Source organism: Pseudophryne corroboree, chromosome 7, assembly GCF_028390025.1.
Source record: "Pseudophryne corroboree isolate aPseCor3 chromosome 7, aPseCor3.hap2, whole genome shotgun sequence".
Lineage (NCBI taxonomy): Eukaryota > Metazoa > Chordata > Amphibia > Anura > Myobatrachidae > Pseudophryne > Pseudophryne corroboree.
This window is the reverse complement of record NC_086450.1, coordinates 436,015,401-436,034,312: the sequence shown is the minus strand read 5'-3', so window position 1 is coordinate 436,034,312 and position 18,912 is coordinate 436,015,401. Positions and strand designations below refer to the sequence as shown.

General features: G+C 46.3%; 1 protein-coding gene across 4 annotated transcripts in view; it reads right to left on the bottom strand.

Moving 5' to 3' along the window:
- Nucleotides 1–18,912, bottom strand: part of CACNA1H (calcium voltage-gated channel subunit alpha1 H) — a 638,058-nt gene that overhangs the window by 54,413 nt on the left and 564,733 nt on the right. For all 4 annotated transcript variants that reach the window (XM_063934881.1, XM_063934879.1, XM_063934882.1 and 1 more), the window contains exons 26-27: nucleotides 12,955–13,088; nucleotides 12,772–12,842 (exon numbers count right to left, since the gene is read on the bottom strand). In XM_063934881.1, coding sequence (XP_063790951.1) covers nucleotides 12,772–12,842; nucleotides 12,955–13,088 — 205 coding nt within the window. The remainder of the gene's footprint in view (nucleotides 1–12,771; nucleotides 12,843–12,954; nucleotides 13,089–18,912) is intronic.

Genomic DNA, 18,912 nt, shown 5'->3' with positions numbered 1-18,912 from the left:
TTTTAACCCTTTCTGTAGTGTAGTGACTGCAGGGGAGAGCCAGGGGAGCTTCCCTCCAACGGAGCTGTGAGGGAAAATGGCGCCAGTGTGCTGAGGAGATAGGCTCCGCCCCTTTTTTGCGGACTTTTCTCCTGCTTTTTTATGGATTCTGGCAGGGGTTAAAATTCATCCATATAGCCCTGGGGGCTATATGTGATGTATTTTCGCCAGCCAAGGTGTTTTTATTGCTGCTCAGGGCGCCCCCCCCTAGCGCCCTGCACCCTCAGTGACCGAAGTGTGAAGTGTGCTGAGGAGCAATGGCGCACAGCTGCAGTGCTGTGCGCTACCTTGGTGAAGACAGGATGTCTTCTGCCGCCGATTTTCCGGACCTCTTCTTGCTTCTGGCTCTGTAAGGGGGCCGGCGGCGCGGCTCTGGGACCGGACTCCATGGCTGGGCCTGTGTTCGATCCCTCTGGAGCTAATGGTGTCCAGTAGCCTAAGAAGCCCAATCCACTCTGCACGCAGGTGAGTTCGCTTCTTCTCCCCTTAGTCCCTCGATGCAGTGAGCCTGTTGCCAGCAGGTCTCACTGAAAATAAAAAACCTAAAACTAAACTTTTCACTAAGCAGCTCAGGAGAGCCACCTAGTGTGCACCCTTCTCGTTCGGGCACAAAAATCTAACTGAGGCTTGGAGGAGGGTCATAGGGGGAGGAGCCAGTGCACACCAGGTAGTCCTAAAGCTTTACTTTTGTGCCCAGTCTCCTGCGGAGCCGCTATCCCCATGGTCCTTACGGAGTCCCCAGCATCCACTAGGACGTCAGAGAAAATATGACCATAAAATATATACAGAGTCCCTGGCGCTCAGACCTTATAGATGTGCAAATATGCTATTTTGGGTGCATAAATGAATAATGACTGTGTTATTGTAAAATCACAGAAATGGCATTTATTTAAACAATTTATCAATAAAAACAATTCATCAATATAAAGTGCAACAACAATCAAGTTTGGTGGGGCAGATTTGTGCCAAATGTCCTGCTGAAAGTGATTGGTGCTTGCCTCCTCATAGAATGGGAGCGATCTCTCACCTTAATTCATATGTGCGGTGGGCTAGCTTATGAGATAGCTGTGGGGTCCTGGGCTGAGTAGCCCGGCACCACCGCACTGTGCGTTTCTCAGCAAGGCACTTCCGGCTCCAAAACAATATCCCTCACTCCTCCTCCTCCAAACAACGCGTTTCGGTCAATCGGTGACCTTTCTCAAGATTGATCCAATCATTTATGCACCCAAAATAGCATATTTGCACATCTATAAGGTCTGAGCGCCAGGGACTCTGTATATATTTTATGGTCATAAACCTCAAGTTGGACAAAGGGTTAACAAATAGATTGTAAGCTGTTCGACTCATGGTATTTTGTTTCTATAAACCTGGTGTAAACTGTCTGTATGCGTGTCTATTGTGCATGATGTATTATAATTCTGTAAAATCATCACACAGTGTTTACATGAGGCCTTTATGGGGTCAGTTCCATCACAAGTGATTTCTGGGCAGTGAAACTGCAGAGGGTGCAGTCAATGTCGACATTTCATCTGTCAACATTCTAAGAATGTTAATACGTTGCTGCCGACATTCATAAAGGTTAGGGATAGGGTATAAATACTTACCGGAAAGACCTGGAAGTGATGTCACATGACCTCTGGGACTCGGCAGACACCGTTTGAGCCTCAGCAGCCACCAGGGCTAGGGAAGTCACCGCTGGGCCCACAGGATGAAATGTCAACATTCTAACATGTCAACATTTCATCACTGTCTGCATGATGAATGTTCACCTTACATATTCAACCCCGAAAAATACCATTAGAGACACTTTTATGTACCTGAAATTACTGTAAAGCCTTTTATTTGCTGCAAAACACTTGCTGGCTATCATTCTTCCATCATTAACAATGGTAAAAATCAACCATTTGACACCTTAAAAGCCTCCAGTCCTTTGCTAATGGCCATTAGCAGCCTCAGGTACATGAAATGTCTCTAATGGTATTTTATGTGTATAAATAGACAATGAGTTTGTAAAAAGTTAAAACAAAAACTTTGCAGCTCTCATCGGGAAGTTCAAAAACCCTTTCCCATCAATGCAACACCTCTACATACATGTCCCACATCATATACACCTCTAGATACATGTCCCACATCATATACACCTCTACATACATGTCCCACAACATATACACCTCTACATACATGCCCCACATCATATACACCTCTACATACATGTCCCACATCATATACACCTCTACATACATGTCCCACCTCATATACACCTCTACATACATGTCCCACATGATATACACCTCTAGATACATGTCCCACATCATATACACCTCTACATACATGTCCCACAACATATACACCTCTACATACATGTCCCACATCATATACACCTCTAGATACATGTCCCACATCATATACACCTCTACATACATGTCCCACAACATATACACCTCTACATACATGCCCCACATCATATACACCTCTACATACATGTCCCACATCATATACACCTCTACATACATGTCCCACCTCATATACACCTCTACATACATGTCCCACATGATATGCACCTCTAGATACATGGCCCACATCATATACACCTCTACATACATGTCCCACAACATATACACCTCTACATACATGTCCCACATCATATACACCTCTACATACATGTCCCACATCATATACACCTCTACATACATGTCCCACCTCATATACACCTCTACATACATGTCCCACATCATATACATCTCTACATACATGTCCCACATTACATACACCTCTACATACATGTCTCACATCATACACACCTCTACATACGTGTCTCCCATCATTTACACCTCTACATACATGTCTCACATCATTTATACCTCTACATACATGCCCCACATCATATACACATCTACAGACATGTCCCACATCATTTACACCTCTACATACATGCCTCACATCATATACACCTCTACATACATGTCCCACATAATTTACACCTCTACATACATATCCCACATCATATACACCTCTATATACATATATACATGTCCCACATCATTTACACCTCTACATACATGTCCCACATCATTTACACCTCTACATACATGTATCACATCATATACACCTCTACATATGTGTCTCCCATCACTTACACCTCTACATACATGTCACACATCATTTATACCTCTACATACATGTCCCACATCATATACACCTCTACAGACATGTCCCACATTGCTCTACATACATGTCTCACATAATATACTCCTCTACATACATGTACCAAACCATTTACACCTCTACATACATGTTCCACATCATATACACCTCTACATACATGTCCCACATCATTTACACCTCTACATACATGTCCCACATCATATGCACCTCTACATACATGTCCCAAGTCATTTACAGTTCTACATATATGTCTTACATCCTTTACACCTCTACATACATGTTTCAGATCATATATACCTCTACATATGTGTCTCCCATACTTTACACCTCTATATATATGTCTTACATAGTTTACACCTCTACATACAAGTCCCACATCATATACACCTCTATATACGTGTCTCCCATCATTTACACCTCTACATACATGTCTCACATCATAGACACCTCTACATACATGTCCCACATCATTTACACCTCTACATAAATGTCCCACATCATATACACGTCTACATACATGTCCCATATCATATACACCTCTACATACATCATACCTTGCAAAATTCTGGATTCGATGATTGAGACCACTCCGTGCGCCAAAGGTACGCACAGCTGAAAAGGGGGAGTGGCTTCAGTCCATTAGGCCATGCCTCCTAAATAATGATGTTTTGGCGGTGTGATCGCATGTCAAACCCCCGCTTTCATGTCACGTTGGGGCATACCCACCACTCTGACAGCTGCTGGGCTGCTCCCAGCCTTCCCTGTGCAATGAATGGGGGCCACGATCATGTGCGTTGCATCCATCACCAACTGCCCCTGGGTCATTGCGGCCCTCGGGTGGGGCAGCTCTCAAATAGCGGGACTGTGCTCCTAAACTCAGGACAGTTGGGAGATATGACACATATCCCACTATTGGTTGCAACTTGCGATGTTAGCAGACCGAGGTTAGTCTGTGTAACCTGAAGTCATAGGATATGGACAGCTGGGTCCAGGAAGTCTGTGTCTGGCACGCCTAGAAAATGGGGCTGACATGCCCCTGTTTTAATGAAGGGTGCCGGTTGCGGCCCCCCAAATACCACAGATGTCCAAACATCGGATTTGCATGTAAACCATCGGGTTTACCTTCAAAATAAGGACTGTTCCCGATTTGAACTTACTTAAAAAATGCAGTTTTGCACCGTTAAGTGATCACAGATTTATAATTGAATTGCAAATGAAAATGCGGACCCAATTTGCCACAAATCACTCTTAAGCCTGGTACACACTGGAGCAATATTGGGATGATTTGCCATTTTGTAACGACAAATCATCTACATCGCTTAGTGTGTGCAGGTGATTTGCGCGCTCCAGCTGTATACTAATAAGGGCCCTCATTCCGAGTTGTTCGCTCGCAAGCTGCTTTTAGCAGCATTGCACACGCTAAGCCGCCGCCTACTGGGAGTGAATCTTAGCATAGCAGAATTGCGAACGCAAGATTAGCAGAATTGCGATTAGAAATTTCTTTGCAGTTTCTGAGTAGCTCGAGACTTACTCTGCCACTGCGATCAGTTCAGTCAGTTTCGTTCCTGGTTTGACGTCACAAACACACCCAGCGTTCGCCCAGACACTCCTCCGTTTCTCCAGCCACTCCCGCGTTTTTCCCAGAAACGGTAGCGTTTTTTCACACACTCCCATAAAACGGCCAGTTTCCGCCCAGAAACACCCACTTCCTGTCAATCACATTACGATCACCAGAACGAAGAAAAAACCTTGTAATGCCGTGAGTAAAATACCAAACTTCATAGCAAATTTACTTGGTGCAGTCGCAGTGCGAACATTGCGCATGCGCAATTAGCGGAAAATCACTGCGATGCGAAGAAAATTACCGAGCGAACAACTCGGAATGACCACCAATGAACGGAATGATATATTGTTCCATCGTACATTAACCACTTGCCTGGCATGGTCGCATCAGGATGCGACCAGTCAGATAAACAGCGTGTGCAGCTACAGGGATGTAAAACTTACCTCACCCTTCCCCAGTGTTTGCCGTGCTGCCGATCATTGCTGATTGGCCAACACAGCAGGACCCCCCAGCCAGCAGCTGCGACAATAGCAGTTGCTGGGGAAGTGTAACTGAAACCCCCCCACCACCACCACTGTGTACATGACAGCTGTCCTGGCTGTTTAAATTAAAATTGCGATGTTCCCGATGTCTCGTTGGTACTGACCGATGTTCCGATGTTTGCGGAAAAGTTTATTTTATTGGTTTTTTTTTGTTTTTTTCATATATAAAAAAAAATACACACACATATATATATATATATATATATATATATATATATATATATATATATATATTTATTTATTTTGTTATTATAATCATTTTGGGTAAGTTTAAATACACGTTCTACACCTAATTCACTCAAACCCCAACAATTTCTGAGCGTTTTTTCTGAAAATAATTAGTCCGTTAAGTGGTTAAGGGCCTAATTTAAACCTGATCGCTGTGCTGCAAATTACACTGTCTTGCGTTTGGATAGTCGCCGCCCAGGGGGAGTGAAAATTTGCCCCGTGCAAGTGGCGATTGCATGTGTATACTGTGCGAAAATTCCCCTCAGTCAGCGGACAGCTGCAAATCCGTTCGCATCACACTCACCATCTAATGTTTTTCCCAGTCGGAGCAGTGTGGGGCTGATTCAGACATGAGCGCTGCTGTACGTTTTCGCCCAGCGGGCGATCAGTTCTGAACTGCGCAGGTGCCGCAGTGCGCATGCCAGAGATGCGATCGGCATCTCTTCCCAGCGATCGCCTCTGGCCGATTGACAGGCAGAGGCGTTCGCTGGGCGGGAGGGCTGGCGACATTGGGCCGCCATTTTGGGGGCGCAGTCCGGGCAACCATGCAGGAGGCGGGCCGCGGCGGCTGCGTGACATCACACACAGCCGCTGTGACCCGGAGAGCGACGGGTAGCTCTCTGCCAGTGTGCAGGAGCTGGGCTAGTAGGGAGCTAATCTTCAGGTACAAAAGCATCGCCGCCGTGCGATGCTTTTGTACCTGTGCGGGGGCGGGTAGAGCACGACATGTGGGGCGGACTGGTCCTGTGCTGGGCGTCCCCCCGCATGTCTGTGAAAGTGATCGTAGATGTGCTAAATTTAGTGTGTGTAGCCCAGGACCTACTCCTACAGCGCAATCCAAACAGGCTGATCAGGTCCGGAGCTGACATCACACACCCGCCCTGAAAACGTTTGGGGAAGCTTGTGTTTTCCAGACACTCCCGGAAAACGGCCATTTACCACCCACAAACGCCCGCTTCCTGTCCATAACCTTGCGAACAGCCGTGCTATAGCAATTTTTGAACCATCCTGTCACTGTTTGCCGACGCGTGTGCACATTCCGGTACATACGCATGTGCAGTAGTTCGATACTCGCCTACTGTGTGAAAACGTACAGCAGCGATCAGGTGTGTACCAGCAATCATGCTCTGGGGAATCATACCTTAAATTGTCCAGTGTGTACCCGGCTCCAGTGTGTACCCGGCTCCAGTATGTTCCCGGCTCCAGTGTGTACCCGGCTCCAGTGTGTACCCGGCTCCAGTGTGTACCCGGTCCCAGTGTGTAGTGTACCCGGCTGCAGTGTGTTCCCGGCTCCAGTGTGTACCTGGCTCCTGTGTACCCGGCTCCAGTGTGTACCCGGCTCCAGTGTGTACCCGGTCCCAGTGTGTACCCGGCTGCAGTGTGTACCCGGCTCCAGTGTGTACCTGGCTCCTGTGTACCCGGCTCCAGTGTGTACCCGGCTCCAGTGTGTACCCGGTCCCAGTGTGTACCCGGCTGCAGTGTGTACCCGGCTCCAGTGTGTACCTGGCTCCTGTGTACCCGGCTCCAGTGTGTACCCGGCTCCAGTGTGCACCCGGCTCCAGTGTGCACCCGGCTCCAGTGTGCACCCGGCTCCAGTGTGTACCCGGCTCCAGTGTGTACCCGGCTGCAATGTGTACCCGCCTCCAGTGTGTACCTGGCTCCAGTGTGTACCTGGCTGCAGTGTGTACCCGGCTCCAGTGTGTACCCGGCTCCAGTGTGTACCCGGCTCCAGTGTGCACCTGGCTCCAGTGTGTACATGGCTCCAGTGTGTACCCGGCTCCAGTGTGTACCCGGCTCCAGTGTGTACCCGGCTCCAGTGTGTACCTGGCTGCAATGTGTACCCGGCTCCAGTGTGTACCCGGCTCCAGTGTGCACCCGGCTCCAGTTTGTACCCGGCTCCAGTGTGACTGTGTACCCGGCTCCAGTGTGTACCTGGCTCCAGTGTGCACCCGGCTCCAGTTTGTACCCGGCTCCAGTGTGTACCCGGCTCCAGTGTGTACCCGGCTCCAGTGTGTAGTGTGTACCTGGCTCCAGTGTGTACCCGGCTGCAGTGTGTACCCGGCTCCAGTGTGTACCTGGCTCCAGTGTGTACCCGGCTGCAGTGTGTACCCGGCTGCAGTGTGTACCCGGCTCCAGTGTGTACCTGGCTTCAGGGTGTACCCGGCTCCAGTGTTTAGCCCCACACTTCTTACAGTGCTGCATGTCTGATGGTATTGGGGAAATAATGAATGTGATTTCTAGATGTTATGCTTATAGTAACAATCTCTGGCGTATCACAGGGAAATCATGAAGCTCGGCCTCAATTATACAATATAAACTTTTCCCTGTACTTCCTTCTCCAAGAGGGTTTCACCCTCACAATATACCCTGCTTATAGCTACAAGGGGAACGGGATTGTTGGGTCGACCCTATTTAAGTCGACAATCATTAGGTCAACCACTATTGGCCGACAGGCACTAGGTCGACACCTGGAAAAGCTCAACATGTTCATCAGGTCGACCATGGAAAAGGTCGACATGAGTTTTTTTGGTGTTGTTTTCTTCATAAAGTGACGGGGAACCCTAATTAGTGCACCGTGTCCCCTCCACCGTGTCTCCTCGCATTGCTCGCTTTGCTCGCCACGCTTCGGGCACGGTGCCTCGCTCCGCTTCCGCTGCGCTCAGCACAGGTTACTATTCCCAATCGTAGTCCACATGGATCGTAAAGAATTAAAAAGTTCACACAATGAAATAAATTGTGGAAAACTAATGTCAAGCTTTTCATGTGTCGACTTTGCCATGTCGACCTAAAGCATGTCAACCAATAGTGGTCGACCTGACTGTCGATCTAAGTGAGGTCGATCCAAGGACTGTATCCCCTACAAGGTTAATAAAACAAATATGTGAGAAATAGCCTTTCTATCACTGGTTCCTGCTAAGTAATTGCTGTAACATGATCTATTAAACATACAAATTCCACATAAAAAGGATCATACACCAGACTGGCCAGCTAGATACATGTCTGTGGCAATTGTTTGATCTTTTTATGCTTTTCATGTACTTTTCTTGTGCTGCTTAGTAGTAATGGCCCACCGCTTTATCCCAGTACAGATAAGATAGGAGGGAGAGTAACAATGAAAGATGCACAATTGCTTGTTTATAGACAGTGCCCAGGACAACCTGGAAATCCAGCCGTGCATGTACCCTAGCGGGGTGTAAGCCCTCTGTTCTGCACGTGGCGTGCCCACGCTCTGGTTGGCAAGTGCTGCATGGCACAGAAAGGACTGCAGACATAATGTTCCTCTCTAGGAGAGAGAAGTGCTGGAGGCGGGTAATGACGCCCTCTTTCATCGCATCTCTCTGCTCGTTTTCCTCAGATCCATTATCTCTGGACCATCAGCCCACACCATGGCATTTCAGTCATTCCAGCACATAATACCCAGGGAGGCCTGTCAAGAAGGATTTTTCATGAAGCCGTATAAGTGCCAAGCTGCTGCCAGGGCAGGAATGCCAGTCTTGTTCTCCAGCGGCTTGTGACTTCGTAATACCACATACGACTGCCCGCTGGTAAATAGGGCATGGCAGTCTAGATCTCATTCTGTACAGTGCCGTGTGGTAAAAAACATACTCTGATACCTGCCAGCCAGTCGGGTAATGTGCCGCTATCAAGAGCAGCCGACTTTACACAACCTAATGTGTTTGTTTATTTGCTGGATGATTGAATGGAAAATGGCTGCTAAGATGACAGTTCTTTTGAATAAAAGGCCTCATGGTCTTGTCGGCCACACAGTATGACCCAGGCCCTCAGCTCCAGCTCTGAGAGACCAAATCACAAACTTGGCCAGAAAGATGAAGAGACACAACTGCGCAGGAGCCAAGAAAACGGATCTAATCTACGGCTGCTGGCGCCTGTTTTTGTGGATAGAAAATGACCGAGTCCCGGGGCCGATATTGGTTATACAAAGAGAACTTGTAACTGCATTTACCAATATGTCTTCATTTGGGTTATTATAGGTTGTAAGGGGCAATGAGAAGCAGACGGAAGGTGCTGTGGCACAGAATGAACAGTATCCAGGTCATGTCCCCTGCACACTTGGGTACAACCCTTAGGGGTCTATTCATGAAGCAGTGAAAAGAGTGGAGAAGTGAGCCTGTACAGAAGTTGCCCATAGCAACCAATCAGCTGCTCCGTACAACTGTATAGTATGCAAATTATAAATGTTACTTCAATGCTGATTGGTTGCCATGGGCAACATCTCCACTGGCTCACTTCTCCACACTTTTCACTTCATCATAAATAGACCACCTTAGTACTGAGGCTTGGTAGATATGACAGCGGCCCTTAGTCATGTGGAATATCAGGACAGCATGGCTGCAGGTATCCCAGCTGTGCAGCCAGCTACAGACGGCTCACAATCTATGCACTTCCCTTCACTACAGATTAACGTCAGAGAGCCATACAGTAGGTAGTGGCAGTACAGTAACATCCAGTGCGGAGAATTAGACGAGCATCATTATAGAACGAGTCAATGAGGAATAACAGGGCAAATGCTTTCTTGTGGCAGAAGCTCAAAGCCTGGGACGCTGCCTGGAGTTTGGGGGCTGCTGACAAATATGGAAATGAGGCAGCCCCATCGTAAGTAGCACACCATAAGGAGCCGCGCTGCCTGGCAGCACTGAATAGGTTAAAGCCTATTAGCTCTGCTTCCCATGCAGGGCCTGGCCTCCAGACAAGTGGAGACAGCACAGCTCTGTATATGTGTCATGTGACAAATGTCATTCCCAGGATCCTGTAAAGCGGACCGGTAGCGAAATGGTGGCTACAAGGATCAGCCCTCCTGGGTGAGGGAATGACAGCCCTGCCTTCCCTGTGATATATTTGTATTGGTTATCTGTTGCTTTTATATATAGTACCTGTGCTTCTATATACAGGTTACGTTGTGTTACTAGGTGACGGGACTGTGCACGCTGGGATACTCTGTCCGCAGCCTTGTAATATGACGCCACCAAGTGCACCTCTCATCTACTCAGTGCTGCGGGATCAACCACTATTGTGCCTATGATGAATTCACTAGAAGCTAGTAAACAGCAGTGAGGCATGAGGCAGATAGTGCCTTATGCCTCACTGATATCACTAGTAATTATCAAATTGATAGAATATTAAATCAGGAAAAAAGGTCTAACAGGGTTCGATATAATAGGTCTACATTCATACATTGACAAGACATGGTATGGACGGAATGTCGACACTGTGCTTTTCAAATGAGTCTAACCCTTAACCCACACCCTGATGCTTTGACCCTTTATATGCCGACTTTCTGTTTATGTCGACAATTTCCAGGCGTTGGCATTCTGGTGTCGCCATTATGAATGTCCACACTGTCAATATAGAAAACTGCCACTGGTTTAACCAATAAAATGGAAGCCCGTGCAGTAAACTATTTACACAAAAGACACATTTCAAATGTCCCGATGCCACAGAGATCTGGGAATCACCCGGCTATGGAGCAATGTAACTCCTTCAGCTGCACGCTCTCCGGGAACTTGTACATGCAGAGGGCTACTCAGACATGGGAAAGAGTTAAGAAGCAGATGTTTATCCGATCTCCCAGTATCCCCGAGGATGTGTTTATTCCTTATAAAGCTGAAACCTGGCTGGTGATGGAGCCGTGCTTTCCTGCCCGGCCTCTGGCTCACAAGAGAGGCTCTAGTGCGGTAGTTTACACAAACACATCTCAACTTAATGGAAATAAGTCATCCACTGATCTAAAAATAAGCTTGGCGGAGCGTGGCACCAGGAAGCATTTGTGGACATCCTCAGCAATCCGTTACGGTTCCTTGGTTACAGCGGCGGCCAAAACAAACAGCAAGGAAACCCGTCATGACCAACAATACTCCAGCGGCCAGGCTGCTGCTGGTCGGATCTGAAGCTGATGTTTTGTCCCTTGCGGCTAATGCTCATTATCTGCAGAGGTCGATGTAAATAACAATGTACTGGAGTCTTCCCTCTTCATAACGCCTCCTGGGCCTGTATGTCCAATCAGTAAGCTGAGCTTGTGACTATAGTTATGCCACTGTTTCCAAGCAAGATGGCCGCTTCATTAGTGTCTGGGCAATGAAAACACTTTAAGTAAGTGGTGTCAGCCAGTACAAATTAGATTAGAATAATCTTGTGCCTGATTGGTCGCTGTAGTTATCAGCAGATTCCATTATTTGTCCCTCATCATCAGGCCTCACCCACCACTGCGCTTATCACCTCCATACCCAGTAGTGGAGGGGCCCGGTGACGCAGTTTCCTGGACATTTCCCGTGTTACAACATACAGATAATTGTTGTGGATATTAATATTATACATGAAAGGGCTCCTGTGTTGGCATGTGTTTTGCCCTGTCATTTCTATAAAAAGGATTATTGGGCAAAGTTAAATGCATAATGCATGGTTGGCTCCAGGGGTACCCCATTACTGCAGCCTGAGGAGAATGGGGGACTCCCAAAGGACCCCTTAAAAAATATAGTAAGGACACAAACAATTCACTTTCCACTCAGAGCCATCTAAACAGCATTGATGGCCATGGGCAAACCAATGCACTGGGGCCCCTACCCACCCATTCACATGAATACATAAAAAAAACAAAAAAAAACATAATTTACCCCGCCTGCAGTCCCGTACGTGAATGGGGCTTTTAGCACTTTGATTGCTGGATAACTGCAACCATCCGCCATCAGCTGACAGCCATTCACTGTCTGACTGCAGGCTGAAGGCAGTTAGAGAATGCTGTACTCCGATTAGTGGATAGCTTCAACCATCCACCAATCAGCATGTTGACAGGCATTCTGTGTCTTGCTGCAGCATGGAAGACCGGTAGGGAATCCTGTCTGACCACTCTGATTGGGTGTAATTCGAAAGCCCCCAGAATTGTGGAATCTGCAGCAGCTAACCAGATAAACCACCAATATAAAATAACAATTCTAAATGTATTATTTCCATGATCAAAAGCCAACCCCCGCCCCCCCAACACACACACACACACACACACACACACACCCCTGCCCCCCAACAATCCAATTTTTCACCATAGCTTGTAATGGGTGTGGCTTAGCAGACTGGGGCGTGGCTGAGCAGACAGGGGGAGTGGTCAGGTTATATGGCTGTGGCCTAACCTGTCCCTGGGCTATAAATACACTACATTTACGTTACTGCTGTCCACTCGTTGATTTGAGGTCACCTAATCACAAGACGTGGTGCAGGGGTTACCTGTGGCAGAGCTTGAACAACCGTATCCAGCAGGGCCCTCATTCCAGTGGCCATCTTCAAGAGCTTCAACACTGCAAGGACAAGACGGGGAGAGTCACATGAACAGTCAGCGGACAGCAGTGATAATGTCACTCAGGCGTGTTACCCGTTACATGAGACAGTATACACTGCCAGAGTCCTTACCTCGGGCAATCCGTAGCACCCTCATAATGCGTATAATAGTCGGATTTATGGGGAGAGAGGCGTTGATTTCAATCTCCTCCAGCGTGATTCCCATGATGGAGAGGAGCACGATCGCCAGGTCCAGCTGGTTCCACCTGCAAATGACATCAGGATTACTATACATGCACAGTCAGGGATAAGTGTCCCGCCTGCTGCCACGTGCTCATACAATACTGCTCATCCCACCCTCATTCAGCCATGTGCTTGAGGTGACAGTGGAACCAGATATTCCGCTTGCACTGCTGACGATAAGGCTTTAGCTTAACTATTCTTATTTATACTTATGCGGGGAAAAGGAATCTGTAGTTACCACCCCCCTAAATACGCTTCCGCCTACCTTAGCGCTCATTTATTTATCATATGGTTATAGGACCAAGAACAAACCGTGCCAAACTTTCCACCCTTCTAGTCAGCGCCATCTTACACCACTAAGAAACACACTTTCCCATACAATGGTGCACAGTAGGACAAAAATTGGAGCATGATGTCCCAAAATGGTATTTATATACCCACAGACAGTCCTGATATTGATGGTAAAATCACTGTATACAGATGGGTCCACGTTTATCTTGACTAGTTTGCTGCACCTAGGAACAACATGGTTTATTAACATAAACCATTAATCTATTGTTCTCAGCTGCAATACAATACAGATAACAATACAGCAGGGGATTTAGGGGTACATTTACTAAGCAGTGATAAGAACGGAGAAGTGAGTCAGTGGAGATATTTCCCCATCAACCAATCAGCAGCTCTGTATCATTTTATAGTATGCAAATTATAGATTTTACTTCAGTGCTGATTGGTTGCCATGGGCACTTCTCCACTGGCTCACTTCTCCGCTCTTATCACTGCTTAGTAAATGTACCCGTAAGTCCGACTGCCCAGTCTCAATTAATCCTGTTAAAGGTCAAGATAAACATGGACCCATCTGTATGGAGGTACTTACAGTTTAGTTCAACCAGAAGAAATGAATGGAACATTGACAATAGGAAACAAATTGGAGATTGCAACAGTATTGGGCACCACTGGAAGGCCTGACCACTGGCTGAGATAACCGGATAAACCATACTTGTACCAGTACCATGGGTATTCTGGTACTGTATCTTGTTCACTGCCAATATATACTACCATAGTAAACCGCAAATACACGACAGGAGCCGACTGGCTGGTTTAAAAACTTGTTGCATATAATAAAGCTCGTTGATACATCAGCCCCTTTAGTATGTGTGCACTAATATTTTTATTATTACCCGGTATTTATATAGCGCACACATATTCTGTAGCGCTTTACAGAGAATATTTGCCCATTCACATCAGTCCCTGCCCCAGTGGAGCTTACAATCTATATTCCCTACCACCTGTACACACAGACACTCTAGGGTTAATTTTGTTAGGAGCCAGTGAACCTACCAGTATATTTTTGGATTGTGGGAGGAAACCCACGCAAGTATGGGGAGAATATACAAACTCCACACAGTGGTCGGAATCAAAGCCATGACCTCAGTGCTGTGAGGCAGTAATGCTAACCTGCGCCTGTACTTCAAGATGCACCCAGCTCAATAGCCGTAGTATTACAGCTTTTGAGCTGGATGCATCTTGAAGTACATGCGCACTCAGCTACACTTTGGTGGAGGATTCCTATGCTGGAAGTGGGCATCCGGAGCTTGGAATCTGCCTAATGTGTTACATCTGAGACTCCAGGGACTCCTCTAGGCTGACGTTGATGCTGTATTTGCCACTGTGAAGTTACTTTTCACGCTGTTATTCTGCTTTCAATGTAAGTGAAATATGTAGATTAAATCTGTGTTTTTAATATTATTTCTGCACTATGTTTTATGTTATCTGAGCGCAGACCCGGCCCTAGGCATAGGCAAACTAGGCAGATGCCTGGGGCATTTGGTATGCTTAGGGGCAGAAGCAGCTTCTGCCGATTAAAATGATATGCGGCATGCCTATATTCTGTGTGTGACTGCAGCTGTATCTGCATACAAAATGCTACATTACAGTGTATTCCTGGAAATCACTGTAATGTAGCATTTCGTATGCAGATACAGCCGCAGTCGCACACAGAATATAGGCATGCTGCATATCATTTTAATCAACAGAAGCTACTTGTGCATCCTAGCCACATATTAATGCAAATAAGACGCATTTTCACAAACAAAGAATAAGGTAAAATATACCCAAAAGGTATTCGGGCGCTGTGAGACAAGATGGTTAGCTAAGCAGCAGCCAATATTACAGGGGAGTCACTCCCAACAAAGGAATACAGGAAAAAGTGGAGGCTGCGCTGGTAGAGGAAAGAACAATGTAAACCACTCAATAGGTAAGTATAAAAATTTATTTATAAAACATAAATTCTTTAAAAAGCAGGAATTCTGTGCAAGATAATGTGCCAAATATATGCAGGAAAAAATAAAAAAATAAAAAATAAAATATAAAAATTGCCAATATTATGCAAGGTTGGAGTTTACCCTGGATGCTGGTACAGGATTAATGGAAATTATTCTCTAGAATCCGTTCCATATTTTGCCCATCAATATAGTGTCCAGTTATAATCCGGAATAGAGGATGCCCTTTTAGATGTTGCTAAAGAGAGTCCATGAGAGATTTTCCATATACCGCTAGAGGATTAATGCAATGTCTCTTAGATGTAGAGTACCTCATGCAATGCGGGAATAGGCTGGTGCCTCTCTCGGGCTTCTCCGGGTAACTGGTCGGCAAAATGGGCTGGTTCGGGTCCAATTCAGAGATGTCCTGTTCCAACGGGTAAATACCTGAGGTATTTACCCGTTGGAACAGGACATCTCTGAATTTTTTTTATTTTTTCCTGCATATATTTGGCACATTATCTTGCACAGAATTCCTGCTTTTTAAAGAATTTATGTTTTATAAATACATTTTTATACTTACCTATTGAGTGGTTTACATTGTTCTTTCCTCTACCAGCGCATTTTCACAAACAAAAGGCACCGGATGTTAGCAGAGCTGCCAGCTGTCTTCCTGTTCCTCATCTACTGCATAAGTGCATTTGGGAGCAGAGAAACTGTTTTTTTTAGGAACCGGCAAGGGTAAAGGAGAATTGTTTCTCATTACAAGAGCTGCCTTCAAGGAAAACACTTCATTGTGCTGTGACCCATCTGAGTGAACATTTAGAGAACTATTTGCATCATATGGTGATTATTACTGAGTAACAAATATTGGTGCTATATTTTAAAGATTGGTGCTCAAACACATCTTGAACTTGTTACTTGGAGAGCGCTCATATTTCTGTGCAATTATTCTAATTTTATCTTGAAGAACTAACCACAGATCTTCTGTGGATGTAGGCTTGCTCAAATCCTTCTGTCTCTTCATGTAATCCCAGACAGACTCAATGATGTTGAGATCAGCGCTCTGTGGAAGCCATATCATCACTTCCCGGACTCCTTGTTCTTCTTTACACTGAGGATAGTTCTTAATGACATTGGTTGTATGTTTAGGGTCGTTGTCCTGTTGTTGAATACATTTGGAGCCAATCAGATGCCTCCCTGATGGTATTGCATGATGGATAAGTACCTGTCTGTATTTCTTAGCACTGAGGACTCCATTAATCCTGACCAAATCCCTAACTCCATTTACTGAAATGCAGCCCCAAACATGCAAGGACCCTCCACCATGCTTCACTGTTGCCTGCAGACACCAATTGTTGTACCGCTCTCTGGGGGTCATTCCGAGTTGATCGCTAGCTGCCGCTGTTCGCAGCGCAGCGATCAGGCTAAAAATTGGCATTTCTGCGCATGCGTATGCACCGCAATGCGCACGCGCGACATACGGATACAAAGTCCTTTGTGGTTTTGCACAGGTTATAGCGAAGCTTTCAGTCACACGGCACTACGCAGGAAGATTGACAGGAAGGGGGCGTTTCTGGGTGTCAACTGACCGTTTTCTGGGAGTGTTTGGAAAAACGCAGGCGTGCCAGGGAAAACGCAGGCGTGGCTGGGTGAATGCTGGGCGGGTGTGTGACGTCAAAAGCCGTCCCTCCAACGTTAGAATCAACACACACAAAGAGTAAGTCCAGGGCTGGTCTTGTTTTGCACAAAATGTGTTTGCAGGCGCTCTGCTGCACAGGCGTTCACACTTCTGCAAAAAACTGCTAGCGACCAAACAACTCGGAATGACCCCCGGATCCAGCAGTGTGTTGGACAAACTGCCAAATATTTCACATTGTGACTCATCAGTCCAGAGCACCTGCTGACATCTCTCTGCACCCAGTTCCTATGGTTTTGTGCATAGTTGAGTCGCTTGGCCTGTTTCCACGTCAACGTTATGGCTTTTCAGCAGCAATTCTCCCATGAAGATTGCTTATGGCAAGACTTCTTCGAACAGTAGATTAGGTTTTACCTGGGTCCCACTGGTTTCTGCCAGTTCTGAGCTGATGTCACTGCTGGACAGCTTCCATTTTCGAAGGGAAGTAAGCATGATGTGTCTTTCATCTGATGCACTACGTTTCGTTGGCCGACTACTGTGTCTATGGTCCTCAACGTTGTCCGTTTCTTTGTGCTTCTTCAAAAGAGCTTGGAACCCCAGTCTGCTTTGACATCTTTGGCTGGGAGAGACTTTGCTGATGCTGTATAACTACCTTGTGGCTTGTTGCTGTGCTCAGTCTCGCCATGGAGTATGACCTGTGTCATGAAACTATCTTTCACAACCTCACCTTTGTAGCAGAGTTTGGCTGTTCCTCACCCAGTTTTAAGCCTCCTACACAGCTGTTTCTGTATTAGTTCATATGAAAATGATGATCATTATCACCTCCTGTTTGGTATGATGGGTTAGTCATACACCTGACATAGGGGGTCATTCAGCGCATGGGTCGCCGGGCAGCGATGAAGCGAACGATGAAAGCGATCGCACCGGCGATCGCAAGAAGATTGACAGGCAGAAGGCGTTCCAGGGCGGCAACTCACCGTTTTCTGGGAGTGTCCGGAGAAACGCAGGCGTGCCCAGCCGTTCCAGAGGAGGGTTCCTGACGTCACAGCCGGCTCGGATTGTCGCAGCATCTGAGTAAGTCCTGGGCTGTGCAGAAACTGTTTTGTTTGTGCAGCTCACTGCACAGCCCATCGCACCCATGCAAAGTCCTTACCCTCTCCCCTGTAGGCGGCGATTACCTGGTCGCAGCAGTGCAAAAAATAGCCTGTGTGCGACCAGGTCTGAATTAGCCCCTATAATCCTGCAAAATCCTTGACTTTGTGCAAGTGTACCTGGAAGAATTGATGCTGTCTTGAAGGCGAAGGATGGTCACACCAAATATTGATTTGATTTAGCTTTCTCTTCTGTTCATTCACTTTACATTTTGTTAATTGATAAAAATAAACTAATAACACTATTTTTGGAAGCATTCATACGTAACAGCATTTTTTCCACACCCGCCTTAAACTGTATATATATATATATATATACACACACACACATACATACTACAGCAATGCACCATGTGTGCACTAATATATACTACAGTAATGCACCACATGTGCACTAATATGTATACTACAGTAATGCACAACGTGGGAATTAATATATATACTACGATAATGCACCACGTGGGCACTAATCTATATACTACGGTAATGCACCACGTAGGCACTAATATATATACTACGGTAATGCACAACGTGGCCCTGATATATATATATACTGGGTGTGGAATGTTAGATAGACCAGACTTAGGTCGACAACTATTGGTCGACATTAAGTAGGTCGACATGGTTTCTAGGTCGACAGGGACTCTAGGTCGACGTGTACTAGGTACACATGAAAAAAGGTCGACGTTGCGTTTTTTTTAACTTTTTTCTGTGTCATTTTCTTTGTAAAGTGACCGGGAACCCCAATTAGTGCACCGTGTCCTCTCGCATGGCTCGCGAGCTTCGGGCAAGGTGT